Source organism: Zingiber officinale, chromosome 6B, assembly GCF_018446385.1.
Source record: "Zingiber officinale cultivar Zhangliang chromosome 6B, Zo_v1.1, whole genome shotgun sequence".
NCBI classification, from domain to species: domain Eukaryota; kingdom Viridiplantae; phylum Streptophyta; class Magnoliopsida; order Zingiberales; family Zingiberaceae; genus Zingiber; species Zingiber officinale.
In genome coordinates this window covers 7,934,299-7,953,464 of record NC_055996.1, presented here as the reverse complement: position 1 = coordinate 7,953,464, position 19,166 = coordinate 7,934,299, and the positions used below count along the sequence as shown (strand labels likewise).

The following is a 19,166-nucleotide window of genomic DNA, read 5'->3' as shown; positions in this document are numbered from 1 at the left end:
GGCTCGAGGGCTCGTCGAGCCTATTCGAGCCAGGCTAAAATTCAATATTCTAATGTTTAAAACAATTATTACTTTCAAATAATCTAATAAATTGAGGGGTGCTGGTGGTTAGAGTGTTTTATTGGGTTGTTAGAGGTTGAAGGTTCAAATCCCAGCTTCCGCAACTTATTTTTACATTACAATCCATTTTCGAGCCGAGCTCGAGCCGATCATTAAATGGTCGAGCCGAGCTCGAGCTTAAATTCTGAAACTCGCTCGAGCTCGAGCTCGAGCCGAGCCTCTTCATTTTTCTCGAGCTCGAGCTCGAGCCGACCCAGGCTCGAGCTCGGCTCGGCTCATTTGCAGCCCTACTCTTTAGAAAGGGCTTTAATAAAGCGAAAGGACTGAGTAGGGGTAAGATTACGCACCTGACTTGGTGATGCTCCTCCTTCACTGCAGCTTTCCTCTTCTAATGTTCCTCCCCTTCATCTATGCTCATTTCTGAGCTTGACTCTTCTTCTAGTTGATGGTTAGCCATTAGCGCTAACCCCGAGAATTCTTCGACGTCTGATTCGGAGGATGAGTCTGACCATGTGGCTTTCAGGTTCTTCTGTTTGGAGGAAGATTGTCGCTTTTCCTTTTTCTTCAATTTTGGGCAGTCATCTTTGATGTGTCCTTCTTCGTTGCAGTTGTAGCAACGAACCGTCCTTTTATTTCGCTGAAGCCTCTTTGTCTGCGATCTAAATTTATTAGTATTAAAAAATTTATTGAAACGTCTTACCAATAGAGCCGCTTCGGATTCGTCGATCAAGGCTTCGGAGTCGGAACCGTTTATTCTTGCCTTTAAGGCGATGTTCTGACTAGTCTTCTCTATTCCATTGGGCTCTACAACTCAAGATTCATGAAGTTCAAAAGTTGAAAACAAATTTTCTAAAGTACTTACCTCGAAGTCTTTAGAGATGTAGTATGCATCTACTAAGGACGCTCATTCTGGAGTTCTGGGGAAGGCGTTCATTCTGGAGTTCTGGGGAAGGCTTCGGAGTCGGAACCGTTTATTCTTGCCTTTAAGGCGATGTTCTGACTAGTTTTCTCTATTCCATTGGGCTCTACAACTCGAGATTCATGAAGTTCAAAAGTTGAAAACAAAATTTCTAAAGTACTTACCTCGAAGTCTTTAGAGATGTAGTATGCATCTACTAAGGATGCTCATTCTGGAGTTCTGGGGAAGGCGTTGAGCGCGTACCGGATCGAGTCCCGATTCGTTACTTCTTCTCCAAGGTTGCTTAGTTGAGTTATTAGCTCCTTAATCCTTGCTTGGAGTTGCACTACCTTCTCGCCGTTGTTCATCCGGAGGTTCGTAAGCTGGGTCCGGAGGATGTCGCACCTTGCTAGCTTTGCTTCTGAGGTGCCTTCGTGGAGCTCCAGGAATTTATCCCAGATGTCTTTGGCAGAGTTGTAGCTTCCGATCCGACTTACCTCCTGGGGCGGCAGCACGCTTAGTAGGTGAAATTTCGCCTTTCCGTTGGCCACGAAATCGACATGCTCCTTCTTTGTCCAGTTGAATTCTTCTTTGTCTTTTGGCGCTGCGTATCCATATTTCATTATTAAAAATATATCAAATTCAGTTTTAAAAAATACCTTCATTTTCGCTTCCATGTAGCAAAGTCTCCGTCGAACTTTGGGGGATAAATGTTAGCTCTGGCCATCATCTTGATCTTTGTGCTTCAGTTGACGGTTAGTCCTTCTGAGACGGTCGGACTCTGATACCACTTGTTGGTGCAGCGGAGGCCGATAAGAGGGGGGTGAATTGCCTAAAAAATAAAACTATACCCTCCTCGTGCTTTCAACTCAAAATGCAATAGCAATAATAAAGTAATTGAAATAAAGAAACCGAAATAGAACAGAGACTCAACAGTTAACCTGGTTACAACCAAGAAGGTTGTTAATCCAGGGCGAATAAAAGCGCACTAGAAAAAGTCTCCTTTACTGAAGGAGGTGAAACCTTTTACACTCTAATAGCTGAGAACTATTGTTAGGAATGAATACAGAGTTAATTGAACAATTGATGAATATTTCCTAGCTCCAGGGGCCTTTATATAGCTCCTGGAAAGCCTATCCCGAGGGTCCAAGGCGCCTTCAACAAGGTTCAAGGCGCCTCTAACTAAGTCAGCGGATAAAACTTTATCCGATAGCTCAACGACCACTTTGGCCAGGTCTGAGGCGCCTCCAACAAGCATTGAAGGCGCCTTCAAGCTTTGATGAAGGCGCCTTGAGCTTGAATTCTAGCTCACTTTTTCATTCGCTTTGACTTCCGAAGCTCCGTTCTTTTGGGTGATTCCGGTCTACCAGTCAACTGCCAAAACATGCAGTTGACTACTCTCTGTGAAAATTCGACCGTTACATCTCAACGGCTCGATACCAGTCGACTGCTAAAACTAACAATCGATTGCTCCACACTGGCTGAGAGAACAGAAGCATTCTGTTCGCTCCCAGTCGACTGCACCAGTCGACTGATGAAACATGCAGTCGACTAGTACCGAGTACATTCTCTCACAACACTCGGACTCTCACCCTTACGACTCATTTGATGCTTCCTTCGCAGCCTTGACCTTTTGCCTTCTAGCCTACTTTCTCTTTGGATCTCGTCCCTCGGATGCATACAAGCCCACGGCTCGTCCCCAATGTCATCTTTCGCGTATGCCTCGAAGTTGCTTCCCTCGACCCTTGTCCTTGCTGCCTTGTCCACGGTCCCTCGGATGCTCCATCCTTCACCGGACCCGAAGCCATCAACCTGAGTCACATGTGTATCCTGCAGTCCTGCACAACTCAAGTACACATATCAAATACAAGGATGAACCTAACTTAAACCCTTTGCCCAAACACCAAAACACATGGTCCCACGGACCATTGGGATTGCTCCAACAATCTCTCCCTTTTTGGTGTTTGGCAATACGTTTAAGTTAGGGAAAACAAATAGCAAATACACATGCTAAAACAATAATGGACTTATGATGTCAAGGCTACACACTTGGACTTACTCCGCCGAATGGACTTACGATGCCAAAGCTACACACTTGGACTTACTCCGCCGAAACAATGCATCATGCATTTGAACCTATCCCAAGGCTCCCCCTACACCTACGCTCCCCAATGTGCTAGGATTTTTCCACAGGGCTATTTAAGAACCTATCTCAAGGCTCCCCCTACACCTACGCTCCCCATTGAGCTAGGAATTTTCCACACAGGGCTTTTTAAGAACCTATTGCAAGGCTCCCCCTATCGCAAAGGTATTTTCAGGTTTTCCCAACTAAACCTTACTTCTCCCCCTTTGTCTAACATCCAAAAAGTTCTCCAACAATATCCCAATTGTTGAAACTTTATCATCCAAATTGACCCTAAACTCATGTATTAATCCTCCATGAATCTCATACACCTCAATGAGTTGACCCGGTCATAATCCAATGTTGAAAATACTTTTAGACTAGTATCAGTCAACTGCCCCAGTCGACTGCCCTTATCGAAACAGCACATAGAACCATTTTGTGCTCAATTTTTACTGTTACCAGTCGACTGGTAACTGTACCAGTTGACTAGCACCCCTTTTCATCCATTTTCAGCACTTTTGATCCAATTTCAAAAATGCACCATTAAAGCCACAGACCTCTAAAAATCCCCAAATTTTATAGAGAGGTCTGTCTTACCCATGTCTACTTGGGAAAAATACATTCAAAAATGTATCTATCACCAATCTCAAGATTGACATAAAATCCAAAACTAGCGAAATGGTTCAATTGAACCTTGACTTAAAGTCCTAGTTTTGGCTTCCTCTTGATGTATTTGCTCATACTAACCCACAATGCATCCCTATCATTGGTTTATACGACATCTATACATCCAAAATTAATTATCATGTAATATGACTCCAATGTCATATTTTTTTGCATGAAAACATAACACATGTGTGCCAATTCTCTAGGTTTGAGACTCAAGTCAGTCTCCAAACCATTTGGCACACTCCATGACTCCCCTAGACTCCTAAGTAAAATCGACTTGAGATCCATTGGTCATGGGTCCCAACTTGATTCTTAGAGCTCCCCCTAGATCTCTTAACCTTAGCCACCTCCCTGATAACTCATCCACAATCGCTAGGCCACATCGGTGCACCTCTGATGACACTTGGCCTACAAACATAACCTTTTTAACCATGGACACCTTGTCCTTGGTTAACTTCTTCTTACCTTTAAATGGATTTCCCTTGTCATTTATTGGCTTCTCCTTGCTATAGTCATATGCAACCCTAGCATAAGACTTTCCCTTAACATTGAAGACATTAAATCGGTATCCCAAACCCGATCTATCATTGTTGGGTCTTTGGCTACCCAACACCATACCTAAACCCTTAGATCCAACATTGAATCTTTCTAGGGTTTTCTCCAACTTATCAAGTTTTGCCTTTAAAACTTGATTTTCCCTTTCTAGGTTCCTAACCCTTGAATTGACTTTTCCACATTGGACATTCCTAGACCTACCCTTCCTAGGCATGTGTCTCCTCTTCTTGGGATTAAAGTCTTGGGTCTCCTTAGGTCTACCATTTCTAGAGTTATCATGAATGAGTTTCCTAGGGTTATAATCCACATTTACCCTACTCCTATCATGATATTTAAAACTAAAGTTATGCATGGGTAAATAATGACAATTATTCCTAGCATGCATGGAGGAATTTAAATTTGAATTCAAATTTAAACTAGGGTTTACCTTACCCTTTACCTTTGGAGCTCCCCCTTGACATGAGCCTCCATTCTTCCTCCACTTCTTCTCCTCGTTCTTCAAATGCGCCAACTTCTTGATTTCTTTCTTCTTTGGGCATTTGGTGTTGTAATGACCCCGCTCACTACACGTGAAGCACACTATGTGCCATTTCTTCTTCTTCTTCTTCTTGGCACCATCATTCCTACAACCCACATTAATATCTAAAATAACTTGATTGAGTTTAGGAGTTACCTTTTTCTTACCCATAGGACATCTACTCTTGTAGTGTCACTTCTCATTACATTCGAAGCATATTATGTGATCCTTTGACTTCACTTCGATGGAGGTGCTTGCTAAGTTGACCACTTCCAAAACTCTTCAACCCTTGAGAATGTGGATGATGTCTCATTTTCTTCATCCAAACTTGTGGATGGCCTCTCTTTATCCTTCTTCTCCTCGGGCGTGACCGAATTCACCTCCTCTTCTTCTTTTGATGTTGAATTGATCTCCACATCCGATTGGTCCTTCTTCTCCTCTTGGACCACTTCATCTTTTTCTTCAGATTTTTCCTCTTCGTGTGTAGGCATGAATTCTTCCCATTGAACCTTCTTTATCTTGCTCCATAAATTGTGAGCATTCTCGTACTCACCTACACACCTCATCACATTAGAAGGCAACATATCAATTAAAATTGATATTACCTTATTGTTTGCCTCCGATCTTGAGGTTTGCTCCTCCGTCCAATATCGTGGTCAGAGCTTCTTCCCTTTCTTATCTTTCAGGACTTCGAACGGTTCCTTGATCACCATCATGGTATCCCAATCCGTGTCGAAGAAGACCTCCATCTTCATCATCCAATAGGTGATGTCCCATAAGCCTCCGCCTTCAAACTTCGGTGGTTCAATCAAGCCGGTTATCTTCTTGTATTTGCTCTTCTCGACGATTAGTCCGGTGAAGTGCGACCTTGCTCTAATACCACTTGTTGGGGATGATCGGTGATCGGCTTGAAGGGGGGTTGGATAGACGGCGCCCCCAAATAATCGCTTTCTTCCTACACTTGTTAGTATGCGCAGCGGAAATCTAATACTAACTACGAATATGAAATCTAAAGACAAAGAATAAGAAAGACAAGCAAACCAATTGACACGTCGATGTAACATGGTTCGGAGATAGCTTGCTCCTACTCCACGGTTGTCCGTAAGGTGGACGATTCCTCAATCCGTCGGTGAATTAGTCCCCGATAAATTCTGGCTATCTCAAGTCTCTCATTGTGGGTGGAGAAACCTCACCACAACATCAACCAAGACTCTTGAGACTAGTAGACTACTAATAGAGATTAACCACCTCTATTTCGTTAGCTATAACCAAACTCCCAAGTTTTGCTTATATAGCCCGCGGGTTGAAAACCCCGCCTACCAGTCGATTGCCAAAACATGCAGTCGACTGTCCTATGTGGAAATTCGACCGTTACATCCCAACGGCTCGATACCAGTCGACTGTTAAAACTAGCAGTCGACTGCTCCACACTGGCTGAGAGAACAGAAGCATTCTATTCACTCCCAGTCGACTGCACCAGTCGACTGATGAAACATGCAGTCGACTAGTACCGAGTACATTCTCTCACAGCACTCAGACCCTCACACTTACGACTCATTTGACGCTTCCTTCGCAGCCTTGACCTTTTGCCTTCAAGCCTACTTCCTCTTTGGCTCTCGTCCCTCGGATGCATACAAGCCCGCGGCTCGTCCCCAATGTCATCTTTCGCGTATGCCTCAAAGTCGCTTCCCTCGGCCCTTGTCCTTGCTGCCTTATCCACGGTCCCTCGGATGCTCCATCCTTCACCGGACTCGAAGTCATCAACCTGAGTCACATGTGTATCCTGCAGCCCTGCACAACTCAAGTACACATATCAAATACAAGGGTGAACCTAACTTAAACTCTTTGCCCAAACACCAAAACACATGGTCCCACGGACTATTGGGATTGCTCCAACAGTTGCGTCTTGTATGAGGTTTCTCCACCTCCGATTGTTCCGAGAAGGAGAGTTTACCTAGTGGAGAGTGTGCTAAGTGTGTGGATCCTTGAATTAGTCATCTCTTCTTGAGGTAGATACCAAGTAAATCCTTATGTTAGTATTGGGAGCTTGCTTCGAATCTATTCCGTTGCAAATTATCATCAAAGATCGAGAAGCTATTCACCATCTCCCCCCTCTAGCTTCGAAGTGACCCAGCATCCTTAACTTGGAAAGGGCAGCTGAGTGTATCGTCGAAAGGGGTGGTGTCGGTTGGGTCGGGGGTGGCAATAGGAAGGAGATAGGCTATGTCGAAACAACTTCGGTCAGTAGTTCAGAGAGGGAGGTTGAACTCCTCTTAGACAAAGCTATAGTATGCAGATCGACCGTAATTTCAGCAATAGTGGAGGTTGAACTCTCTCCTTGTGCATAAGGTGCTCGTGTGGTCGAGGCTTCGACTGAGGCTTGTGGTAAAGAGGTGGCCACTTGGAAAGGTGTGTTGATCAATGACTTTTACATTACTGACGACAGATCAGGGGCTCAGTGAAGGTCGTGGACTCAAAGGGAGCAACTACAAGCAGTAAGGAGGACCGTGGGGGTGGCAACTCCTCAGTGTTGGTAGTCATCTCACTCTCAGTGGCTCTGCTCACTTCCTTTTCGCCAGTTGGCTCCTTTGATGGGTCGATCGGTAGCAGTCCGTGACTTTCCATCTTGGGTTCCCCCAAGCATCCATTTCTTCATCCGCTAACTTTGTGGCATCACCCAGTAAAGCCTTCCACATGGTTTTAGGTGTAAAACATAAAATGAAATCAGTTAGATCCAACAACAGAAGGATGAATGTCTCACCGAAACTATTCAGCGGTCGAGCTTTGATGGGACTCAATCTAAACATGTACAACACTCCCTCAGTCAACAACGCATGAATATGGTACTTTAGACTGGTTAGCTGAGTGGAGGCCTCAAGGTAGACTAACTCCCATTTGTACTTGCTTAACTAAGGAGGTTTGGGCAATTCTATCTACCACCCAATCAGGAAGGTTACTGATGAGCCGGTCGGAGGAAAAACTAGTGGGGCTTCCATCCTTTATTAGACAAGGGCATTTTTTCAAAGAATACTGCACCCACTCGAACTTGGAAAATGAAGACATTCGGCTCAGATTTCTTAAAATAGTAGAAATAGTAGAAGACTCAGGGATACAAGGGGACTCGGTATAGACGAAACAATATTATGACCCCGCACAACAACTTAATAGAATTAGGTGCCAATTGTTATAGAGAGATATGAAAATAAGAACAAACTTCAGAAAGAAAAGGATGCAGGGGAAAGCGAAAATCGACTAAGAACTGGTCCTTGAAAAAATAATAAAATCGGCCAGAGGAAGGTGGGGGCGGTCATAGGCAGAGGGGATGACAATATGATGGTCGGGAGGAATGTGATAAGAAAGATGTGGTGTGTCCACCTCCTTGCCATTAAAATCAGAGGTAGTGGAGGTGTACCAAAGCCCATGGACAGTGACAGGGGGACCGGAAGCCATGAAAAAAGGACAAAGAGGATCGGAGGAGAGAATAAAATGGAACTTACTAGAAACCAGAAGAGCAAAAGGTTCAAACAATCGCCGATGGCAGCAAGCAGGAAGCAAGGAAGAGAAGAAGATGAAGAGAGAAACATGAAAACGATAAAGTGTCAGCGAAACATGAAGCTTAAAAACCCTAGTGGCAGTTGCTCACAATCGTTCGATCAATGGGATGAAGGAGAGAGATTTAATCCAGATCATTGAATTTAAAATGCCAGTGGTTACATCGACTCTTAACAGTTGTCTGTCACATTAGATATTCTTTAGAACAGGCATGCGACACGTGTCAACTAGACACAAACTGTATTTATGAAGGATGGGAGGCAATAAACAGACTTATGGTAAAAAGGCAAGCTCATCATGATCAACATTAATGATAAGTGACGTACCTTGCTTCCAATATGTCATAGTGATGTTAGCTCAGGCCGAGCAGCGACACAAAGAATGAGCGTTTGGTCGAGAAATAGAGGACGTTAAAAGCATCAATAACTAAGTGTAGCAGCAACTCGATCCGAGTGGCGGTATGAAGAATGAACGTCCAATTGGAAAATAAGGTGCATAAACAACACAATTGTCTAGTCAGTCAGACTTACGATTTTCTTCGACTAGACTTGAAAGGAAGACATATGATACGACAGATGATGTGGAGCCTTTGAGTCGGGTCAAAGTCAAGAAGGTCGATTGACGTGAAAGTCAAAGTCAAGGAGGGGTCAATTCTCGGAGCTAGTGCAATCAATCATCTTGACCCGAGAGTTCGTCCAACCGGACTGATGGGCTGGTTGGACGCCGATTCGATGAATGTTGATGAATAACTAAAGACGAACTAGCACTCTCCAGAGCCAAGACTTCTTTGCCACTTGAAGATATCACGATTTGAGTAGTCTAGCCGATCTAATTTGCAGTCCAATTGGACAGATTGGACGCCTAGTCCAATTGAACTCTTTGGCTAGATAGATGGCCGAATAAAGGATGAGTTTCCGACAATACTCTATAAGTCCGATCGACTTGTCCTTATGAGCAATTGCTGATCGAGTCACAGGAGGAACTCAGTCGGCCTGCCATATAAGCATAGTATGGGCCCCTCAATCCAACGACCTTATATTTCTTTTTAGCGGTTTGTATCACGGAGGACAGAGAATATTCTGTATGTAAGTTGTATATTAGAAGCTTTCTCTCAGAGATTTCGTGTTTATTTTAGAAAAAGTGTCAGAGCATTTTTATGGGTTGTCTTTTTTTGGAAGCGCCTTAAGATTCGTGCATAAATAAACAATAACACTCTAAAATGAGATCTCTATCTACAGGCGTAGGAATGTGAGGCTACACAATTTTATACACTAAAAGTTATTATTCATCTACTCGACTCAATTCTTATTTGAGCGTCAGAGTGCTTATAGCCAGGATCACTTTTCTGATCCAATTACTAATGCTCTTTTTAACACGCAGGAGCATTTTAAAATTATTATTATTATTATTATTATTATTATTATTATTATTATTATTATTAAGGACAATGAAAAATTTGACGTCAAAATGTTTTTTAACTCAATTAAATTTGACGTCAATCACAATAATCAGGCCCAGTCAGCGCAATACCAGGTCATCGATTCCACTCCACATGCTCCTCTACCAACCGAAGAATCCAAGACACCAGCCAAGTCAACCCCGTCTTATTAGACGACTTCTTTCTAAGTCTCGAGACTTGAAGACTTCGCCACCGATCAACGGCGTCCTGGCTTCCGCGTACTACGCGCAGCCGCGCTCTTGACGCGGCGGTGACGCGGCCTGTCTCCTCTGCCCCTCCCCTGCCGCACGTCCCTGTTCTCTATAAACGAGCAGTACGAGGAGAACATCTTTTGTAGCAATGGCAGTACGTACCAGCCTGAACACCAAGTAGCCTCACTGTTGCAATCCATGACAAGGCATTAGACGCAAACCAGGTCTTCAATCGTCTGCATAACTCCTCCTCCACCTCGCCGGTGGAGGAGAGGGAAGAGACTTGAAGAGCCTGGTTTGCCACTGGTGTTCTACTGCTCCTGGATAGCAGCGTTGGTGCTGCTTGCTGCTCAGGCAGGAGACATTTGGATGTGCTTCACAAAATATAGAATGAGGGCTTGAAGGAAGTGACAAATGGATCTGATTACATGAACTATAGACACGATTGCTTCTACATAATTTAGCTCTGTTAATCTCCACAGGAGTGGCAACACTGAAGATAATGAAGTCCTTGGGAGATGGAAGTCGAATGGAAGGCGACTTCAACCGTAGCAAGTCCGAGCAACAGGTAACAAGAGACTATCTTTTCTATTGTTTAACAAACTAAACTTCCAATGCAACAGGTAACAAGAAAGTATTAAGCAACAATAGCAACAAACAGAGTGGAAGGCTATCAGTAGTAGTATCTTTTCTATACTTGATCGAGTTCATAAGCTCTACATCCAGTAAGTGAGCGAGCTTCGCAAAACAAGTTAAAAGATCACAATACCACCCAAAAGATTAAGTCTCAGATGTTGTCAATATATAGACTCCGCTCCAGGAATCATATGTTCATCAGAAAGGTATTCAGTTTTCAATCTTCCACATTTTCCGCAGCTTTCGATTTTTTTGCCTGCAAATTGCTTGAGTAGATGAATATGTTGCTAGCAAATATCCAGAATTTGCAAGGTTGTATTAGGTACTTACCAAAACATATCCTTCTTTTCCTGAGCTAACAGCTCCTCAAATGTGATATCAGGAGGTTCCGTTGCATGGTCAGAATCGATTTTATCCTCTGTGTTTTCGCTAGCCTCAAGCAACTGCAACAACATAATCGATGGAGATTACAGCTGTGTAACCCTTGTGCGGATTACAGTTACACTAGTGTTGAAATTGTCGGAGTATTTATACCATTTTATATGCCGACGAGAGCTTAAGCTGCTCCTGGAGTAGATTATAAACAATTGCATCTTCCTCTAATCTCTTGTGATCCATCTCCAGTTTGCATATCTGCATCCAAACAAAATCTCATCTTTTAGTCAATAGGCAAGATAGTAACTGAGATTGAGCAATAGTTGTTCGCACCTGTTGGCAAAGACGATCGAAAGAAGATCTGTCAGCTTTGCACAACAAGGCCTTTTTTATCTTAAAACTCCTCTGAATGATCTCTGCCCTGAAAAGGCACAGAAGCACGCATGCGATTGGACACTGATAATGGAGAACAGAGAGCTATTTAAATCCCGAGCGAATACATACTTGCGCTGCAATTCAGTTCTTGCAACAACCAGACAGTTGATAAACTGTCCTACCTGCAATATGTAAGTTTCGAGTTACGCCCTCTAAAGGCTTCAGGATGTTGATTAGTAACCTAAAGATAAATGTTGGTTTTTGAAAATTTTCCAGAAGAACAATAAATGTAACATGCCAACAATCAAGACTGCTAGCTAGAAATAGGAAATACAAGAAAAATAGATTTGCAAAACACTCAAGAGAGGTTGGCAATTATGCCATAAACTAAAACTTTGACCATTATTCATTATTCAATAAGTGTGATACAAAGGGGAGTTTTCTTAGTCAGCTCAATATATTTAAGGGCCGAGCAAATTTGGGGACGAGAAACTTAGGAGAAAATAAACTTAATAACTAAGAAATTATAAGCATGACTCCAACACCAACTTAGGATTTTGTCTCAATTACAAGCATGATTCCAACACTTCTAAGTATTTAGACCCTATTAAAACATGACTCCCACATTAGAAACTATATATTTTGTCAATAACTTTCATAATTGAGAATTTTATTGCCTCACAATAGTTTTTCCAAATTCTGTTGTATCACAAGGTTAGGGCATGCAAGCTTGTATTTTGAAGAATAACAAGTTTTATCTAAGCACATAAACTTAACAATTACAATTTCTAAACCAAATTCAAGAAACACAAATCATCCCTTTAAAATTGTCGGACTTTTTTATCCTTCCAACTCATTATATATTGAATTAAATATGTAAAAGAAAAGATCATTTATGTTGTTACAACTATTCTGAAAATCTAGCTCCAGCTCTAGATTTGTGCTACTAAGATTTTTGCCTCTCTGACAGTTAATTACTGCTTCTGTTCTTAGGGCACTCTCATTCAAATCAAAATAGTCTTTAAGCAATGTGTGCAATAGCTTCATTTATTACCTCCAGTAGAATAACATTGTCCAGCAGTGGAGTCTTGATGAATATTTGTGTTATCATCTGGCATCTATCTTCTAACCTCCACAAAGCCTTGTGTTTATTGTTACATAAATCTCTGTCATTTTCTACACAACCACTTCATGAGAGGAAATTGATCTATGACACTCTCCTTCATGTAACTCACCTCTAAGTTTTACATAATACACTATGTTATATTCTCACTATAGACCATATGAACGACATTATCTACAAGGCACAGTAGTAACTGTTTTTGCCTCCATCATCTCCTAATTATTCTCTCTCTAACATCTAATGGCTTAGCCTTCTTGTTGCCAAGTAGATTACCCCATAGAACTTGTTGCATAAAAAAAATTAATATCCTCTATTGTCATGAGGGAAAGAAAACTAGAGTTCCAATCAATCCTTTAAACATGAAATCCTTCGATGTTCACTGAAATTCCATCAATTTTCAAATAATTATGTGTCTCCAATACTAATTGTTTCATCCATCGTAAAGCCTCGGTGCAAGTCTTAAAATTTGATAACCTTTGTTTTAATATGGGCTCATAATTGCCTCTAATATCACTGACTTGATAACTTTTTTGCTTTAATACCATTTATTGGGCTCACAAGTGCCTCTAATACCACTAATAAATTGAAAGATTGCTCTAAACTTGTAAATGCAAATTTAGCATCTTTAGAATGTGTGGAATCTTCATCTCCTTTAAATTGGTAGAATAACACAAGCACAAAAAGAAAGATGAGTAATTTACCGACTAAATCAGCACATTTTATTCCTGTGCAAATTAGTAAGGCGACACAAAGATTAGCCACTATATATTAGTCAAGTTGTTAAATATCATGCAATGCCAATCTCTATTACATCCAATTGAGATTGCAAAGTTATTGCACTTTTTTTGAGAATTTAGCACAAAGCTTTATGGACCATTCTTACTTCAAGTACTGCTTTTCATCCTTGAACAGATGATAACTTCAAATGAACCCAGAATCAGTCAAGGAAATTAGACGGCCCTGATATGATTCCAGAATCAATTGAAAATTTAAGTTAGTAAGAGATCATCTCTGTATTATTTAAAGTAGACAAAAGAGTTATGCAGGAATAAGAAGGTTAGAATTCAAATTCCAAGTAGGGAATCATGTATTTTTAAAAGTATCACCAACTACGGGAATTAAGAGATTTGGAGGAATTGAGAGAGATGTTTTACATAGAATACAAGCAGGATGGGTGAAATGGAGGGGAGCGTCGAATACAAGCAGGATGGGTGAAATGGAGGGGAGCGTCGAGTGTTTTATGTGACCGTAAAGTACCTCTTAAACTTAAAGGTAAGTTCTATAAAACCGCAGTTAGACCTGCTATGTTATATGAAGCTGAATGTTGAGCTATGAATCGAGCACATGAGCAGAAGATGTGGATGTGTGGACATACTAGGATGGATAAAATAAGAAATGAGAGCATTAGAGAGAAAGTCGGAGTTGCATCTATTGAGGAAAAACTCCGAGAGACACGTTTAAGATGGTACGAACATATACTTAGATGACCGATAAATACTCCAGTTAGGCGATGTGAAACTATGATAAACATACATATCAAACGAGGAAGAGGAAGAGGAAGACCAAAAAAGACTTGGTTAGCAACAATAAAACAAGATAAATTTTATTTAAATATAGATGATGATATAATAGGAGATAGAGCTCAATGGCGTAAACGGATTCATACAGCCGACCCCACCTAGTGGGAAAAGGCTTGGTTGTTGTTGGAAGAAAAGCAAGCTTAGCCCCCCATTTCATTGGCATTGACCCCTTAGCAGTCATTCATGATGTTTTCCATGTTAAGGAAATATATCTATGATCCGAATCATATAATTGAGACGCAACCCCCTAGAATCACAAATGACACAACATATGAAGGAAAGTATTTTTGCATTATGGACAAAAAAGAGAAAATTCTACAGAGAAGAACTATTCCATATGTTAAAATACAGTGGAGTCATCATTTGTTCACACTTCACAGTTTTCCTATGAGATCATTCCTCAGATTTTAAAGACCAGACCATAGTTTTTCCATTAACAACCTACAAAACAAAGAGCGAAGACAACTGGACTTTAAAGGCCAGCTGCAACCTTCAATAAAAGCCAAGTGTAGCTTTCAATGAAGACCAGGAACCAAACAACCTCTCTTCCTTTAATATATAAAGAGAAACAAGATCTTCCTCTAATTGCAATATTTGTTGGTTGTTGCTCGTTAGAAACAGTTATTGGTTGCTTCTGTTTAGAAAGTAACACAATGGAGAAAGAGAAAAGGGAAAAAAAAAAGAGAGAGCGAGAGAAAAAGAAAGAAAAAAGAAAAAGGGAAGAAATAAAAGAGTGAAAAGGTTAGGATTTTGAATTTTGAAGAAGGAACTAAGGCTTTAGAACAATAGAGGTTATTATTTGAATTTTCAAGAGAAGGAGTATAGAATTTAACTTGCTTATCCTATAGTGAACCTCCTCCCTAACCTTGGAATCATGGGTTACTAGGTTGACAATAATGTTTTGCCTATATCATTGTATTTTTTTTTTAAGTTAGCTCTTTTATTTAGTTTGTAGGACAACTTGAAAAACTCAGCAATTTTTTATTGTTGGTATTATTGTGATATTAAAACTTAAGTTCAGATATATATGTGACTAATTATCCAATATTAAAGTGAATGCTATGGTCTAGCCCACCAATGAGGATTATAGATTGGACATGTTAATATAGTTTTGTTATATGAAACTAGTTCTGTTCACGCTATATGCTCTTTCTGGACCTGAGTCACTAGAGCAAGTTTAGAACTGTACCACCGGGTTAATTGTGATTGTAGCCTAAACTTAAGATAATATGCAAATTGTTTCATAATTCAATTTTCAAATTGTTTTCTTTATAATATTAAGTCCGCATACATGATGTGATCACATCCTATTTTAGATATTTGCAAATGTTTATAAAGCTAATTCAACTGTGTATATAGTATTGTATGCAGGCCATTTTAACGCTTATTTGGTGTGTACTCATTATATGCAGTAATAATTTGTTTTCAGATAAAGACATCCATACTTCAAATGACACTGGGCTAAAAGGGTTTTGAAAAAGAGTGTTCCTTAATTGTGCAAGACTTTTGTAAAAAATTATCTGGTAAATCTTTTTGTGACTTGTATAGAAACCTGTATGTAAAGATGCAGCAAGTTTGGTTTATGAAATGAATTTTTGATCTGATACCTGTTTGTCTATTGCCTTACGTATTGCTATTTATTGAGCTTATCCGGCATTCTGTTATGTATTATAATTGACGCATGATAATGATCTTATTTAGCAAATATTTCAGACTCCAAATTTCCCAGTTCTTAGCAGCCTTTTATAATCCCTACAGCCTCTTCTGTTCCTTGTTCCAATCCAGAGACAGAAGGTAAACAGCAGCAATCAAAGCAATCGGGAAGCAAGAAAAAAATTCCTAGATTACGCAGAAAAGAAAGTAAACGAGCACGCCCCTCGCAGAAAAGAAAGTAAACGAGCACGCCCCTACAAGCTATACATCATCAGTGGGATAAATCTTCATGGCAAGACAAACTCTACATTTCAAGTTTTCCTTTTGTTGTAGAAATCATCAAGTCATAAAAAAACTCATCTTCGATTTCATTTCTCCAATTCGAACATTGATTTATGAACTCAACCAAAGCACTGACCGAAACTTCCCTCAAATAGCGTATTAAAAAGGGGGCAAGGCTTTAAGGAAGAAAGAAACTAACCTGAGCCATTGTCAAGGTCTTCTCTTTATTCGACTTCACGATCTCATCGTACTGCATCTTGATCTTCCTCTGCGTAGAGCTAGCGAACGAGGAGAAGGGGTATATGAACTCGATCTTCCCGAATTCCAGATCTCCTATCCTATACGTGTCCACCGAGGCGGCGTTCCTCTCCTCATCGGCGCCGTCCGACCCTCCGCGAGACTCTACCCTCTTCTTCCTCGACCTTTTCCTCCGGCCCTTCTCCTCAGACCCCAGGGACGCCTCTTCATCCCTGCCTTCGTCAAGACGTTGAGGTGGCGGCGGAGAGTCCCACGCCGGGAGGTCGCACCGAAGGCCAAGGTGGTTCTTTTCTCCGCATCTGGCCCGTGAACTACTGCGCCTCTTGGCCCAAAGGAAGAGTAAAATGAGAAACGAGAGGGAGGAGAGGAAGAGCGGAAAGAAGGGGAACGATGGGACTGCTACTGATTCTGGCGCCGCCATCGGAGGAAGCTCGTCATCCCCCAGAACAGAGGAAGACGGAATTTAACACTAGCTTTCCGTCTTCAGTCTGCTTTCGGTTTTATCTCAACACTACACGCGTAGATAGATTTATCTATTTTTCTCTTATTTTTTTTTTTTGTTTTTCAAAAAAAATCTTTTTATCTATTTTAAATCATCAAAAAAATTGGCAAAAAATATATGAGGATGTTCCTTTTTATATATAAAAAAATAAAAACTGAACTAAAAATTCAGTCAACCCCAAATTAAAATCATACGAACATCGCTGTCCTACCGAAACAATATTATTCAATCTTCTTCCAAAGACGGTTTAATTTCTCTGTCATTTTTCCTTCTAAGACTATTATTGATCTTGTCATTATTTTTCATGCATTTTGTTTTCTGCATTATATTGATCTGTGCATCAAATTTAAGGTGTTCCCATATGAGGTCCAGGATTCACACTGAGGTTGTTTAGTTTTTTTTGTTTTTTTTTTCAAATAAGGATTCAGAATGATTCTCTATTAATTTAGTTTTACAAGCAAGTACGTTTTTAGGTTCCTTAAAATTTAATGAGTCGAAGTATATTTTTAACAATTAAAATTTATATAACAGTTCTAAATTATTATGTATGTTCTATATATATATTAGTTTGTTATATAACAGTTTTTGTTTTAAATTAGTATATAATGCCGTAATGAAAAAGATGCAACTAAAGATGGGTTAAAGTAGGGAATAACAGCTGATATGGAGATTAAAGTAAAAAAGATATGGTTCATAGATTAGGCGAAGTTGATCGAGCGGAACAACGAGGCCGGACGAATGACATGGCCTATCCGAGTGGAAAGCCTGCGACGGAATGATGGAGACAACAGTTGAATCCCTGGACCATCGGCCTCACCGACCGGACTGCACAGTCGGTCGAATGAAAGCCAGGCCTCTTGCAATGGGACAGCTGAGTGAAGAAAGATTGCTCTATTCAGCACGACCGAGAGGGGGCGTTCTAATCGAGCGGCTACCGGTCGGCCTACAGCGGGACCTACTTACGTCTCTCCTAGTACCCTTTTGGAGATTTATGCTACTGATAACAGAGCATATTTCGTAAACAAATCGTACTTTAGAAGATTTCAGCCTATCACATCAGGGATTTGAAATACGTGCGCATATACTACAGTGACATTATAAAAGAGGGTTTCTATCTACAGGCGGAGGTATATACAACTTCGTTATTTCACATGCTCTTTGCTATAGCATTCTTAGGATTCTCCACAGCACTGGAAACTAACTTGAGCGTCGGAGGACCAACGTCAGGAGCCCCTTCCCGGCCTGGCACTAACGCCTCTTGTGTTGCAAGACCACGTGGAGTCTTCACCCCATCAATCTCTGGGCCCCATCCCTAGCTTGTCATCTTCCCTTCTTTAAGACAGGATCATATTTTGCGTCATCTGTGGGAACTTACTTGTAGTCGAAATGTGAAGATGGAGGACACTGGACAACTTACTATGGTAACGCTAACACAAGAAGACTTGGAGATGCTAATATAAGCATAAGCTACGAAGATGGTGGAATAGCAGCGGATTACTGAGCGAACGACCCCGTAGCGTCGATGACAGGTCAGTAAGCTAATCCCAAAACCTGAGCGAAAAATCCTGTCGTTCGCAAGCCGAACAACAGGCCAACTGGCGCCTATGGAGAGGCACCAAACGCACTGATTCCCTATCACCGGGCTTTTTTTTGATAAAAGGTAAATATGTATATGGTGCGAAAGGGACATATAGCAACCTATAACTCTCAGCTTCCGTTCTTCGTATCCGAACCACTACCAAATCGGAACGAAATGTCCATAGGGTAGCCTAATGATGTAGTGCTGCATGTAAGGATTGACACTTTACATTGAACCACTAGGTTGGTATACGAACACCAATTGTCATCACAGTCTCACATGATCTCGAGTACACATTCAATCATACAACTAAACTATGTCACTAACGAATGTCATCATTGTCGCCACGATTGTGTGCTCCTCGGCTCTCCATCTCTGCAAGCTAACTCTGGCCAATCTCCACGCTAGAGATACAATCTAAACTCAACAGTTCCTTAAGTAGCACGTCCGTGCAGAGGCTAGCATTCCTCCGCCCATGACAACTCCAACTTGCATCCTCCATGAAAACAAAAAGCTCCAACCTCCACTCTAGAGCTCCGGCCACCGGCAGCCAGTTCACTCCCCAACCCAAGAGGGCGCCCGCAGCATCTTCTTTGGCCTTCTCCCTTCCGTCTCTTCCTTCATCCAATAGAACAGTCGATGTTCTTGACTAGGGACGACACCATGAGCAACTCAAACAAAATAGAAATAGGTAGAAACTGAGTTAGAAAGATTCTGTGCAACTCTCTTCCAGCAGCTCCACAAAGTGAGCAGCGGGTTCAAGTGAGAGTAGCGGCA

General features: G+C 41.2%; 1 protein-coding gene and 1 long non-coding RNA gene across 2 annotated transcripts; one reads left to right on the top strand and one right to left on the bottom strand.

Moving 5' to 3' along the window:
• Positions 1 to 10,589: 10,589 nt before the first annotated feature.
• LOC121991852 lies at positions 10,590 to 16,818 on the bottom strand. Its single transcript, XM_042545912.1, has 6 exons — positions 16,250 to 16,818; positions 11,542 to 11,594; positions 11,371 to 11,458; positions 11,197 to 11,295; positions 10,993 to 11,105; positions 10,590 to 10,918 (listed from the first exon to the last, which is right to left on the bottom strand). The coding sequence occupies exons 1-6, from the start codon at positions 16,727 to 16,729 to the stop codon at positions 10,873 to 10,875; spliced, it is 879 nt and encodes a 292-aa protein (XP_042401846.1). The 5' UTR covers positions 16,730 to 16,818; the 3' UTR covers positions 10,590 to 10,872.
• LOC121991853 lies at positions 10,733 to 15,721 on the top strand. The gene is made up of 2 exons (XR_006114744.1): positions 10,733 to 10,868; positions 15,545 to 15,721. It is a non-coding gene; the product is annotated as an uncharacterized LOC121991853 (long non-coding RNA).
• Positions 16,819 to 19,166: the final 2,348 nt, after the last annotated feature.